Source organism: Pseudonaja textilis, chromosome 11 (assembly GCF_049901715.1).
Source record: "Pseudonaja textilis isolate UNSWEBS1 chromosome 11, rPseTex1.2, whole genome shotgun sequence".
NCBI lineage: Eukaryota > Metazoa > Chordata > Lepidosauria > Squamata > Elapidae > Pseudonaja > Pseudonaja textilis.
Genome location: NC_142000.1, coordinates 20,050,507 through 20,064,117, shown reverse-complemented (window position 1 = coordinate 20,064,117; position 13,611 = coordinate 20,050,507). Strand labels below are relative to the sequence as shown.

At 43.1% G+C, this 13,611-nt stretch overlaps 1 protein-coding gene across 1 annotated transcript; it reads left to right on the top strand.

The window, feature by feature from the left end:
* Window positions 1–3,344: 3,344 nt before the first annotated feature.
* On the top strand, window positions 3,345–12,558 carry KCNG4 (potassium voltage-gated channel modifier subfamily G member 4). The gene is made up of 2 exons (XM_026714018.2): window positions 3,345–4,128; window positions 11,255–12,558. The coding sequence occupies exons 1-2, from the start codon at window positions 3,385–3,387 to the stop codon at window positions 12,035–12,037; spliced, it is 1,527 nt and encodes a 508-aa protein (XP_026569803.2). The 5' UTR covers window positions 3,345–3,384; the 3' UTR covers window positions 12,038–12,558.
* Window positions 12,559–13,611: the final 1,053 nt, after the last annotated feature.

The following is a 13,611-nucleotide window of genomic DNA, read 5'->3' as shown; positions in this document are numbered from 1 at the left end:
GCAGAAACAGACCAGGCTGGTGGCACATTGTTACTTTAACCCTGGTACCTGGCCTAGGCCCATGTGCCAAAGAGGCCAACCGTGGTTTCCACTGAGTGGGAATGCACTGAATTTTTAAAAAAAATCAGGGGCTGAATTTGGGCGCTGAATTTGTCTAATGGTCTGGTTTTGCAGGGTATTTTACCTCTGAGAAGTCCATGACAAGGAAGGAAGGAAAGGATGGAGGGAGGGAGGGAGAAAAGAAGGTGAGGAAGGAAGGGGAAGGAAGGAAGGAAGAGGAAGTGAGGAGAGGAAAGAAGGTGAGGAAGGAAGGAGGAAAGGAAGGAGGGAGGAAGAAAGGGAGGAGAGGGAAAGAAGGGGAAGGAAGGAAGGGAGGGAGGGAGGAAGAGGAAGGGAGGAGAAGAAAGAAGGTGAGGAAGGAGGGAGGGAGAAAGGAAGGAAGGAGAGGAAAGAAGGAGGAAGGAGGAAGGGAGGGAGGAGAGGAAAGAAAGTGAGGAAGGAAGGAAGGAAAGAAGGGGGAAGGAAGGAAAGAAAGGAGGAAGAAAGGAAGGAGAGGAAAGAAGGAAAGATTCTAGTGCGGAAGCAAGCATAGTAACATTAGAATATAATGAAAAAAGTTGTGGGAATTGAATGGAATATTGCCAACATTTCTGTCTGTCTGTCCAGTGTGTGTGTATGTGTGTGCGTTTACAAATATACATAACACACTCACAAATTTTGTCAGCATTCCTCAACACCTGCTGACTTTTTGTCCAAGAAAGAGCCTTGGGGCGCACGGGTGAAAATGTCTGCACTGAGTGGAAAGTCAAACCCAGCCACGTGAGGACGGACGATGCCCTTGAACCGAGCTTCCCCAAACGTGGAGACGTTGCATGCAATCCTACACCTTCCCCCCACACCCCGCAGGTCCCATTTTAGGAACTGAATGGGGTGGGGAGGGTGACTTTTCACCTAGCAAACGGTTGACTCCTTTGATCTCTTATTTTGGCCATTCTTTTCCCCCACCCCAGCTCCCTCAATCAAATTTTCTCCATCCTTTGTCCATTCTTGTTTAGCATGTTTGGATCTTGAGTTAGTTGAAACATTTCACCTTAGTCGAAACCTCCTGACTTCCTGAGAAGAGGAAACCCCCAAACCTTCTGTTTGGGGCACCCCCAAAGTCAAAGAAGGAAAGCAAAGGAATTGCATCCTTTTGAAACTGTCAAGAAGGTCAGCCAAGCAGAGGACCGTTTTCCCAAATTATCTTGGCCAGCCTCAACTCCACAATAAACGGCCGCTTGACTCCGATCGTCCCGACTGCTGTTGAGTGGTTGCTTCTCCTGCATTTAGCTCCAGGAAGGCAAGGACTGGAGGATGCTGGAAAGAGGGGAAGGGAAAGAGGATTTCTGAGTCCTTCCTTCCCTCCCTCCCTCCCTTGCCTTGTTCTGGTCCACGCTGACAATCTCCAGGGAGAAAGCAAAGCTCCCCTGCCTGCCTTGGGCTTCAGAAGAAGAGCGTCCAGCTCCTGGGAAGCTTCTGCTCCTTTGCAGAAAAAGCCAAAGGAGGGAGGAAAAAAATGCTTGGAGATCTCACCTTCAAAGCGAGAGATGCAGATCCCTGATGGCTGACAAGAGCTGCTTATTCTCTCTCTCAGTGGAATCCAGGCGACAGATGTCGATCGAACTGTCAGTCCCGCTCAGCAATGCAAATCCACCTCCTGCTCTGCTTGGAGAGGGAAACAGCTTGCATGCAGCCGGTGTTTAGCGCAGTAAGTAACTTTGGGAAAGTTGGTTTGGGGATGGCTTTTGTCTTGCTGCAGGGCAAGAGAGGGACTGAAGGACACCAAGGTCCTATCAATGTTGTTTTTTCCCAGTTGGGTTATGGTTTACCAAGTCCCTCGAGGCTCAGAAACCCACACGGAAGGCTAGGCTGCCTTCCGAAGCATGGAAAAATAAATCCTGCAAGATTGATTTTCTGTTCTGGTTCAACCAGCCATTCCCAGTTGTGTGGTTCTACAGCATCCTCTTTAGAAGGAACCAAAATAAAAGGATTTAATGTCTCCAAGTGCCAATTTTGGGGGCAAAATCATCCTGTTTTACCATACCAGGTTGCCTTGGGAGATTGTGTAAAAGCTCGGGAGCCTTCAAAATCTCTCTAATGCTGCTATCATTAATGTACAATCTTAGGGTTACTTTCATCAATATTTCTATTAAAAAGTCGTCAGGGTAATTTGGGGGGAATCGTATGCAAGTTTTCAACTTTCTCCAGAGCTGTCTGAGGACCCTCAAAGGACACCCAGGAGCTTGGCGATTTCGAAACTTGAGGCTGTTCTGAATTTTGCATGATTAGCTACAGATGTTCCCTTCGGTAAAAGCAAAAGCTTAATCGGTCTGGAATTAAATAATCCTGACAGGCTTTTGTCCAGATGATGATCTGAAAATGCAACCAGCCTCTTCGTTTAGAAAATACAGCTAGGAATTTCTTTGGGCTTCTGTCGGCCGTTATTTTAAAACAAGCCCCTGTTCACCGTGTCCAAGATTTAAAAAAAACCCTGAATATGCAAAGTACCCAGCTAAGGATGGGCAGCTATGATTGTAGTCTTCCAAAGCAGAGAAACCACGAAGGTCTTTATTAACTCCTCCTAGATATCCTTTGTCCCGGAAATATTGCCATCTAAGTGAAATTGATTTGCAATAGATTTGGGTCAAGCGAGCACAATCCTCCCCTTATCAACCTAATTAATTTAGCGTGGATCCAGCTGTAGGAAAGTCCCCATTTGGATAGCTTAAAAAGAATGAGATGAATGCAAGTATGGATTGGTCGGCCGTCGGTTAAAGCATCTCCCGTACAAAGGACCATTTGTCTCTGGAGAGGAGGTGACAGGGTCAACCAGCGGAAGGAAATCAATTCCTTTATATCTAGTGGATGAACTTCTTTTGACCTTCTCTGTTGGAAAGTGGGGCGGATGGACTTTCTGATGCTTGTTTTCAGTTGAGTTATTGTGCTCACACTGGAATTCGTTCCTTCATGGGGCCCATTGAGCCATGACTCCTACAGGTGATTTCCTTGAAGTGGTCTTCATGTTTTAAATACTAGGTAACTGCCCTACTCAGGAGGTGTCTGAGTCAAGTCACTTCCACACAGCCTGGGGATTTCCACCCCTGAAACTGCAGATCTGGTGGCAGTCTGTGCTTGTCGTGCCACAATGCATCAGGCAGCATCCTCTGTTCTGGAATGACTTAGATGTTCTCCGAAGCAGAGTTGAAAGAAAGAAAATTGGTTATGTTGATTCTTTATCTCAAGGTGACCACAGTTCTGTCTCTATTAACCTCCTTTTCCTCCCCCCTCTTCCTTTTGTTAGCATTGTTCAGATGTGGTTCGGCTCCTCCATGATCATCCTGAGAGATGCCTGTTCTCGCTGGGAGCAAACAACATGACTACGGTTTTGCTTCCAGCAAATCTTTGAGCCATCTGCTTCCCATCACAGGGGACAAGACTCCACCCATCAAAGGGGTCCATTACCAGAAGGTCCGGAGAATCTACTGCTCCGATCAGCTCCGAGCCATCGATGGCAATAAGGAGGTCATGATCAATGTTGGTGGCAGCAAATACCTCCTACCTTGGAGCACCCTGGATGAGTTCCCTTCTTCCAGGCTGAGCAAACTGAAATCGTGCAACAGCTACGAGGAAATCACCCAGATCTGCGATGACTATGATGAAGACACTCATGAATTCTTCTTTGACCGGAACCCAAGTGCTTTTGGGATGATTGTCAGCTTCCTTGCAGCGGGGAAACTGATGCTCCTTCACAATATGTGTGTCCTGTCCTTTCAAGAGGAGTTAAAGTATTGGGGGATTGCAGAGTCGAGGTTGGAGAACTGCTGTTTCCAGAAGCTCCTTCAAAAGGTGGAGGAACTGTCGGAGGAGCACAAAGAAGATGAACTGCAGAGGGCCAAGCTGATGGCCTGTGCCCAGAAGGAGGAGACCAAATATGGTCGTTTCATGAACAACTTGAGGGACATGGTGGAAAACCCCCAGTCGGGTCTCCCCGGGAAAATATTTGCTTGTCTCTCCATCCTCTTTGTGGCAACCACAGCAATAAGCCTTTGTGTCAGCACTATGCCAGATTTGAGAGAAGAAGAAGACAGGGTAAGGATGTCCTACTTGCCGAATAAATCAAGGATGAATGGTCTATGCTCAAGAGACCATTAGAATTTAGAGCACATATATTTCATAGCTGTCTCTTGGCAGGAGTGCTCTCTGTATCTATGGACCTATTTCTGCTCGGGATAGGTCAAGGGTCAGGGTCATACCACACATCTGGATGTCTGGTTGAGCGGGTTGGCTTTGTGTTACTTGGACATGGAACTGTCCAATGTTGGGTAGCAAAGCCTCCTTTCTTGGCCCCTGAATTTCTACACAACATTTCTTGAAAAGATGAGGGACAAATAGCAGCTTTGAAAGTGTAAAGGCTCTATACAGTTAAATCATGCCTTACCCCATCCCAAATACTACCCAGTTGTTATTTTAATTTAAGGCTCTCTCCTTCATTAGAAAAAAGACTTTGAAAGTTGCTATCATTAAGACTAAACCAGCCATTCCCAACCTGTCAGCCACCACAAATACCGCAGGGTAACTTCTAATAATAATATCTCCTGCCCGCTTAATAGTGGTTGGTGGGTAAACAGGTCTTGTAACCACAGTCTCAGGCAGCTCTGAGCTCGAGCCAACTTTGTGGAAGGCAACCTCCTGTGAACACAAAGTTCTCTGACCAAACTCTAACTGCCCAGCATGCTGAAAAGATGGTGAGGACCATGATCTAGAAGAGAGAGAGAGAGAGAGAACTTCAGCAAAGTTTAACCAACCTGGATCTCCAAGGCAAACTCCTCTGATGTGGTGCCCTAACAAGTGGGGTAGGACTACAAATTCCAGTATTGCCCAAATGACCCCAAAGCCACTGTTTTAAGCCTATTGATGGAGATAGGCTGATGACTTCCTTTGTAAGGGTTAAGTGGGGTTAATTTCAAAGAAGTGACAATATGCTACTCTTTAATTTCTGGTCAATGTTTGGATTTCATAATCAAGTTTTGATTTGATGTATGTGACTAGTTAGTCATTGGGCATCCTAGATGGAACACCTTCCATCCAGGGTAACTAACTTGGTAGACTTCATCTAGCAATACTTTCTGAGTAAACATGCCTACCGTCTAGAGTTAGACTTTGGGATTGGAGGTAGAATCCAAAAACAGGAACGTGGCTACAAAATCCCACCTTGCTACAGGTGTTATTCAAGAGTCATTATTTTCTTCTTCTTCTTTTGCATTATCTGACTGTGGTCCACACATTTTTGCCCACCACGGTGGGGCTGACATTGAAAAAGCCAAGAGGCTTTGAGTTGAACGATCAAGATGCAAAAGGAATGTTGAAGACCACCATGTCAATCGACATGGTCGCCTTCAGCATCCCTTTGCAGCTTGATCATTTTCCTTGAAGGGGAAATGTTGGAGGTGGATGAGGGACACCTGAAATTCCACACATCGCTTTCCTCGATTAGTGGAACTCGACAGGACTTGTTTCTTGAATGTAGCGCTGTCAATCTCCCATTTCCTCTGAGAAAATGCTGTCACGGATCTGAAACGTCTTAATCTCAGGCAAGTGCATCCATGTGGAGGCATATTTTGATGACAGACGGAGGAAGCAATTCAGCTTCCAGATCAAAACAGTCTTTGATTGGCCCTGAGTTTTACAAGAAGAATGTTTATGTTCTTACAAGTGTCGGTCACCTGTAGAGACAGAAATGGATGGACAGGCAGAAAGGATGTGTAGATGGATGGATGGATATAGCTTTTCTGAATGCTTCCATCCGAGGCATGCATTATGGATTGAAATCCCCAATGCCAGGGGCTTTGAGAGAATAAGAAAGGATGAAAGGGAGAGTGAGTAAAGCTGACAATGGAAGCACAATAATATATCTGGAAGATGTTGCTTCTTTTATATATATATATACATTTATCTTTCTATTTTCTCTCAAGGCAAGGGATGGCAAAGAGTGGAAAATTTTCATAGGGAAATGAGCATGGAGAAATAGGTTACCCTTTCTTTATGATTGCCAGCTGACCTGAAATAACAACAGCGATAACAACAAAAAACCAACCAAAAATAACTGTGTCTGTCTCTCTGTGTGTATGTGTGTGTGTGTGTGTGTTAACAAGGGGAGGATCTGCAGAAATCAGCAGCAGGTATTTTTGACAACAAGGTGATGAACAGGTTCATTGCCCGGGTTCATTGCTCAATGTTGGTTCAATGCCCAACGAACAACAGAAAGAGGTTGAAAAATGGATGGGACGGTGCTTTAGCCCTCTACCATGGTCCTGAAGAATTCATTATGGTTTGGATTTGATATGGTGACATCCTTTAATTTCATCCATCCATCCATCCATCCACCTATATATCTACTTATCAACCTCCCTCCCTATCTACCTACCTACCTATCTTCTTACCTACCTATAATCTATGTCTCTCACTATCTCTCTTTCTCTCTCTCTCTCTCTCCCTCCCTCCCCCACCTCTCCATCTATCCAACCATCCAATTTTGACATTGCTCCATACATTCAACGTTCGGTCACCTAATGTTGTCACCAAGGGTCCCCTTTTCCAAGATTGTGCCAAAGGTGTCCTTGCGATTTCACCTTGTAACCAACTTCAGCTATAATAACATGTCTAAGGCCAAAGCCAAAATCTTGATGTGCCAAATCTTTGGATCTCAATGTGCTGGCACCAAAAAAAAAAAGGGGGGGGGTGGAATTCTGGAAACATCTCCCAAAACCGTGAAGAGGAAGAGTTGTCCTTAGTATACCTTTTAAAGATGGATATATCTTTTTCTTAAAAAAAGAAACCCCCGCCAAAAATACCCTACCATCCGATTATGCTTTTCATGGTTTCTATACCACCGTATCTGCCAAAGGTTTATCCACCTATTCCGCTTAAAAGATTCGTGTCCCACAGTCTAAAGCTAAAGGAAATTAAACTTAATGGCTGACTGTGCATTTAATCCCGGTCGGTCTTTTCAACATCCAGTGTGCTAGTGATCATATCCTACTGCCTGTCATATTCTATCAAAACAGTTTCATCCTAATCTCTTTTTTTTTTCCCCTGCAGAAATGAGCTTAAAAAATATTTTCTTTTTAGGTGGAACTCCCTTTTTTAAATTTCCTAATGCTTTCTAAAATCAGATCTCTGCTTGAGGGGGGAGGGTGGTAGTTGTATAACCTTTATTGTTAAATAGCTTTACTAAATAAAACCTTCCCGATGATCCATAAAGAACTGTTCTTACTGGGGCTTATGGATTTATCACTCAAGGAAGAGGGGGAACGTAGACTTGCATTTGGAGCTGCTACCATACTGTAGCTTCCTACTAATAGTTTTTTTTAATTTGCCCAGTTCTCACCTTGAATGGCTTGATTTAGCTTGGATTAATTATTCAAATATAACCAGCAATGCAGAAAAAATGTGACTCAGAGGCCCTTGTAATAGGAATACGGCTGCAAAAACTTTCAGTCATTTTCCGATGGCAAAGTTGATAGGACAATGTTAATGTCAAATACCCAATCATTTATTGAGGAAAAATCTCTACCAATTTTATGGAAGGAAGATGCCAAGTCAACCCATAGAAAATAAATTGCCTTCAAAGCTGTGGAAGCATCATCTCTGGAAGCTTCCAAGAAGAGACTGGACTGCCATTTGTCAGAAAGGGTGTAGGGTCTCCTGCTTGGGTGGGGGTTTGGACTAGATGACCTACAAGGTCCCTTCCAACTCAGTTAGCAAGAATAAAACTGAAAGGATAAACCTTCAATATATCATTAATCCATCCAGGGTTTGTTCGTTTTTTTAATTCCCTAGTTAGCCAGTTGAAAGATTTGAACCCAAAATTGATTCTCACTCTTCCACTCTGGCAGAAATCATCGTATTCAGAAATGCTAGCAGTCTTCCAATGTCTGATGGGCTGTTACAGTAAAGATGGGGTGGAACTATTCTTCAAAAGATTTGAGGATGAGACAAGAAGTGATGGTTGGATGGCTGGAATCTAAGAGAGATCCAACCTTGATCTAAGGAGAAATTTCCTGAAAGTGAGAATACTTAATCAATGTAATGGCTTGCCTCCAGAATTGGTGGGTACTTTATCACTGGAGGTTTTCAAGAGGACATTGGACAGCCATTTTTCCAGGATGGTATAAGGTCTTCTGCTTGAGCAGAAGATTAGACTAGAAGACCTCCAAGATACTTCCAACTCTCTTATTCCGTATTTTGTCTTTATTGTTGACGTCTATAACTATATTTATCTATCCCAGTATCACCTTTATCCAGATATCTTGATTAATCAAGATAAATCTTGAAAGCACTAAGGAGGGATAACTCTAATTAAATCTTGGTTGGAAGACTGCCAGAAATTGATTGGGTTCCAGATAGACCAGAAAGTCTGGAAGAAAACATGTGACAAACCATTTCTGTATAGTTGGCAAGAAAACTGCATTTTTGGGGTCCATAAGTCAACAGGAGTTGAATTGAATTCAAAGGAAACCTTAAGTTTCTTCATTTCTGGATCCAAATTCAGGATCCAAACAAGGAACTATTTTTTTATCAGTTTTTCAATATCTGCTTCATCGTTTGAATGTAGCTAAAATAAACTCTCCATTCTGTAGCAAACCCATCGATGTTTCACGCTGGTCTGCTTTTTAGAACTTTCTTCAGACGCAAAATATTCTCCTGGCATGGTAGACAGTGTGAAATTGCTCCTCTCTTACTACTTCCCATCAGGCAGATCCCACATCGAGAAGAAATTTCCGTGGATATGCCAGTTTCAGGAAAAGGATTCCAGTCTGCACCACACAGGGTGCTCAAATACTACAAGGATGCAGGCTGGAAGCAGTCCCATTACCTTCAAAGACCATTTGATGGCATTCAATACTTCACTTAACGTGCTGTATTTTTGGTCCTGTTGTGTGTTTATTAAACCAGATGGGAATAGCAACAAGGATTAAATAGTGGAACCAGTGCAAAGTCCACCTCTGAAATCAAAACAGGGGAATTATCAACTTTGCATGACTGTTGAGTAAAATGTGCTTGTAAGTCAAGAGTTTCTTACTAGCTTGCCTTATAGGGTTGGAGATTTCTCTGCTGAGAATTAGAGGAATACACACACACAAAGAGTGTTGATTCATTCATCTCTTTATTGGTCATATTTTTTTGAAAAAATCTTTTCCAGATGATTTAGAAACCTTGTCATCCACAATTTATTCTGAATACACCGGTTTCATGAATTCTGGAAGGTGTTAGTCTGGGGAGAGTAAATATTTACGACCAACCAGTCTGTCTAAAACTTTCAGCTAAATTTTTCCAGCAGATCTTCTTCCAAGGAATACATTTCCTCAAATTACACAATTAAAACATGCCAGCAAAGCCCAACCTACATCCTTGCAATAAAATTCCAATCCAACCCACACACCTGCATTGCAGGGTTTACTTCTTATGAATTGTGTCTCTTGTCAATTGAGCAGAGCTAGCTAATTTGTACAGCTTTATCCATTTCATTGTGTGTGTGTGTGTGTGTGTGTGTGCTCTGAATGGGAGGAATATTAATTAATTGTTTACAGTAAATTTACAGAGCTTGTAGGGAAGAGCACAATTTTGCTTTGGATTGATAAGCTTTTTTGCAGGTTGGAGGGTTTGGACTAGTGATCGCATCAAATTAATAATCATAATTTTCATATGGATGGAGATAGGCAGACTGATACTGTAGACTGGATGGATGGATGGATGATGGATGGATGGATAGATAGACAGACAGATGATAGATAGACAGTCAGGTAGACACAAAGATAGATAGATACTGTAGATAGATAGAAATAGATGATAGATGGATAAATGGATAGATTAGATAAAATAGATAAATTAGATTAGATAGATAGATAGATGAATGATAGATAGATAGATAGATGGATGAATGGATGGATAATAGATAGATAGATAGAGAGATAGATGGATGGATGGATGGATAGATAGATAGATAGATAGATGGATGGATGGATGGATGAATGGATAGATAGATAGATAGATAGATAGATAGATAGATAGATAGATGGATAGATAGATGGATAGATAGATGGATAGAGGGATAAATAGCTAGATAAAGTTGATGCATGCATGCATGCATGGATGAGAGAGAGAGACAGAGACAGAGACAGAGAGAGACAGAGAGACAGAGAGACAGACAGAGATAGATAAATGGATAGATAGATAGATACAGTAGATAGATGTTATTTTCACAGGAAAAGAGTTTTATGAAATTCCAAATATAGCATCTGGCTGGTAGGAGGCTAGACCTTGAGATAAGATCATCCACATGGAATTCTTCCCCAGGGGATCTTGGGATGTGACATTTAGTGAGGAGCAAGGGAGATATTTCATAGGAATCCCCAACAACAACACCAGATGGCTTTCTGCTCAGTTGTTGGTCTTCCTTGGAAGCTGTTGGCCAGATCTTTAGCTGGAAAGGTTCTTGATTTGTTTTTGCAGAACTGGCCTCATGTTCTTCAATGGTCAAGATGCTTCAGGGACCATACAAATAAATACACAGGCCAAAACTGCCAATTCTGCTTCTATTGAACCAGACAGCTCACGGGGCATTGCATATTCCTAGAAACCTTTGCCATTGTTATCTCCTCTTCCTAGAAGGGACTCTCTGTGAGCAAGAAATATATATTTGCTTCCAAGCAGTTCAGGGGATGAAGAGCAATGAATTTAACATTGTCTTCCCAAAGATGACAATATTAAATTCATTGCTCTTCCTGCCCTGAACTCCATTAGGACGGAAATGGTTGTATTGCCTCTTATTGTAAGTGATGGAAATCCTTCAGCTAAAGAAGTGGCTTAATGAAAAGGAATGAGCTAATGCCCTTTAATGGTTCTCATTTTAAGATAGGGCTGTATTTTCATTGCTGTTGGAATGCTTTTGACGTCTTTAAGAAGATTCAACGAGTTGTGCCTTTTAGCCCAGATAGATATAGATAGACGTTATTGTAGGAGAAGGAATGGCAGAGCCATTCTGGGTGTGGAGTGAAAAGAGGGATTAGCTTAGAATCCTTACATAGCCACAAGCAAACTAAGTCCAACCCCTCTTGAGGACCTTTGACCCCGATCACCCTAAGGAGCAACTGATATCCACTAAAATGGCAGGATTCTAACATTATTTTGGCTTTTTCCCTTTTCTGCCCCCCAGGGTGAATGTTCCCAAAAGTGCTACTACATCTTCATCGTAGAGACCATCTGTGTCGCCTGGTTCTCCCTGGAATTTTGCCTTCGGTTCATCCAAGCCAAGAGCAAGTGTCAGTTCTTCAAAGGTCCTTTGAACGTCATCGACTTCCTGGCCATCTCTCCTTATTACATCTCCCTCATCATGGGGGACGATGAAGTTTTGGAGAACGACCACCGTCCGAGCGGGAGCTCTTATTTTGAGAAGGTGGGTTTGGTGCTACGGGTCTTACGGGCGCTGAGGATACTGTACGTCATGCGACTCGCGAGACACTCGCTGGGCTTACAAACCATCGGCCTCACCGTGCAGAGGTGCGCTCGTGAATTTGGCCTCCTGATGCTCTTCCTGTGTGTGGCCATCACTCTGTTTTCTCCCCTGGTCTACCTTGCGGAAAACGAATCTGGCAAGGTCCTGGAGTTTACCAGCATCCCGGCCTCCTATTGGTGGGCGATCATCTCCATGACTACGGTGGGGTACGGGGACATGGTCCCGAGGAGCGTTCCAGGCCAGATGGTGGCTCTCAGTAGCATCTTGAGCGGGATTCTAATTATGGCCTTTCCAGCTACCTCCATCTTCCATACCTTCTCCCATTCCTACGCGGAGCTGAGGAAACGGCACAAGCGACTCCACGCTCAACTCACGAGAATCAAAAGTGCCAACACGATCAGCGAAAGGGACACCTTCAATGAGAGCGAGAGCTTTGCTTCAGACGATAGCGAATACCCCATCAAGTACATTTTCAAAGGATAAGGCTCTTCTTGGCCACGGAACGTGGACTTCAAAGCTACCACCACAGCCACCACCACCACCACCGTTTTGCTGGGTGTCCCTCCCAAAGATGATAGGTAGTCTCCAGCTCTTGCAATCCATCCTTCCAATCAACAGCTTTTTGCTGAGATGCAACCACGGATGTTTGAGGGAGCCCAGGCAGAAATGGACAAGATTAAAAATCCAAAGAGTAGAATGGAGACTATCAAATCCCGTTGCTGTCTTCAGCATGGAATAAGAAACCTGACAGTTGGGCCTATCAAGCGGTGGTCCTAAGACAGCCTTTTAGTAAATTGGGAATTTGCAGAGGATAGAGTTATAAGTCCCATCTTCTCCGTTGGACTGTGTTAGAGACGATAGAAGTTTGAGTCCTGAGCTTTCAGTTTTTGCCAGAGCAAAAATGCTGCACTAAACTGTCACAAAACATTGCTAACCAAACCAATTTGAAATATCCTTCCTAAAAGGGAGCTTACGCAGACAAAATAAAAGTGTTTTTAAACGTGTGCTGATAGAATCTTCCTTTTCTCCATTTTGCACACACATTTTGCACCCACACAGATTAGAAGCTCGATCAAATATGCCTCTATTTTCACCCATGTTTTCTATCAATTTCTTGATGGAGGAACAGAGTTCCAGTGGCTGATGTAAAACACACTTTGCATGTGAATTGCAAATAATTTAGTTCAAAGGACCCCCTCTCACTACTGAAGTCACTACAGAAGACTTCCATTTTTGAAAACATCATTGTAGTTTTCTTTTTAAAATTGGCTGGCAACCATTTGAATGGGATGGTCTAATCTCCTGACTTGAGCAAGAGATTAGACTAGATGACCTCTGAGGTTCCTTCCAGCCCTATGGTTCTATCTTCTGGGTTCTATGATTAAAGATAAACCGGTCAGAAGCCATTTTAAAGTTGTTTGAGGTTTCTTCTTGCATTGTTCAGTCCAGCCAGCTGAGTGCTGGTTTATCCTTCGTTTTCTTCTGTTTCATCTTTCATGTGCTTTCTTTCTGCGTGTATATTTTTTCCCCGTTCCGAAAAGGAAGCAATATGTTGAAAAGAACACTTTGTACTTATGTGATTTTATTCTGTCTGTCTGATGGTACAGGCAGTCGTAATCAGCAACTATTGGGTCAGCAAAAAACCATAGTTCACATCATTTCATCCTCAGGCTTAATTAAGAGAACAGTTTTTGGCATCTTGGCAATCTGCCCGAGTTTGTCGGTTTGCATTGTTGCATCGCTTCAAAGAGACTTTATGTGTTAACATGGATTTTTTAAAAAAAGAAAAAAGAAAGAAACTACAGCATGGTCCTAAAAGAGTCTATTGCTTCTTATCTTTTAAACTTGGTTGCCTCATTGCAGAAGTCATTGGGGCTCAACACTACTAACCACTATTAGGCCAGGGTCACACATTGCACTAAGCCAGTATTCATAGTTTACAAACCCACATGGATTTCCTCAGCGTGCTGAGCCAGATTATTTCTGGGGTTTTCAAAAATGTTCTGGGGTTTTCCAAAGCTTGGGACAATTTTGGGGTAAAAAACATGAGGTAACAC

What these genes read in the sequence shown, in the direction of transcription:
- KCNG4 (XM_026714018.2), top strand. Translation starts at nt 3,385, where the DNA reads ATGCCTGTTCTCGCTGGGAGCAAACAACATGACTACGGTTTTGCTTCC. An exon ending in TGAGAGAAGAAGAAGACAGG is followed by an intron (nt 4,129 to 11,254) that starts GTAAGGATGTCC and finishes TCTGCCCCCCAG; the next exon opens with GGTGAATGTTCCCAAAAGTG.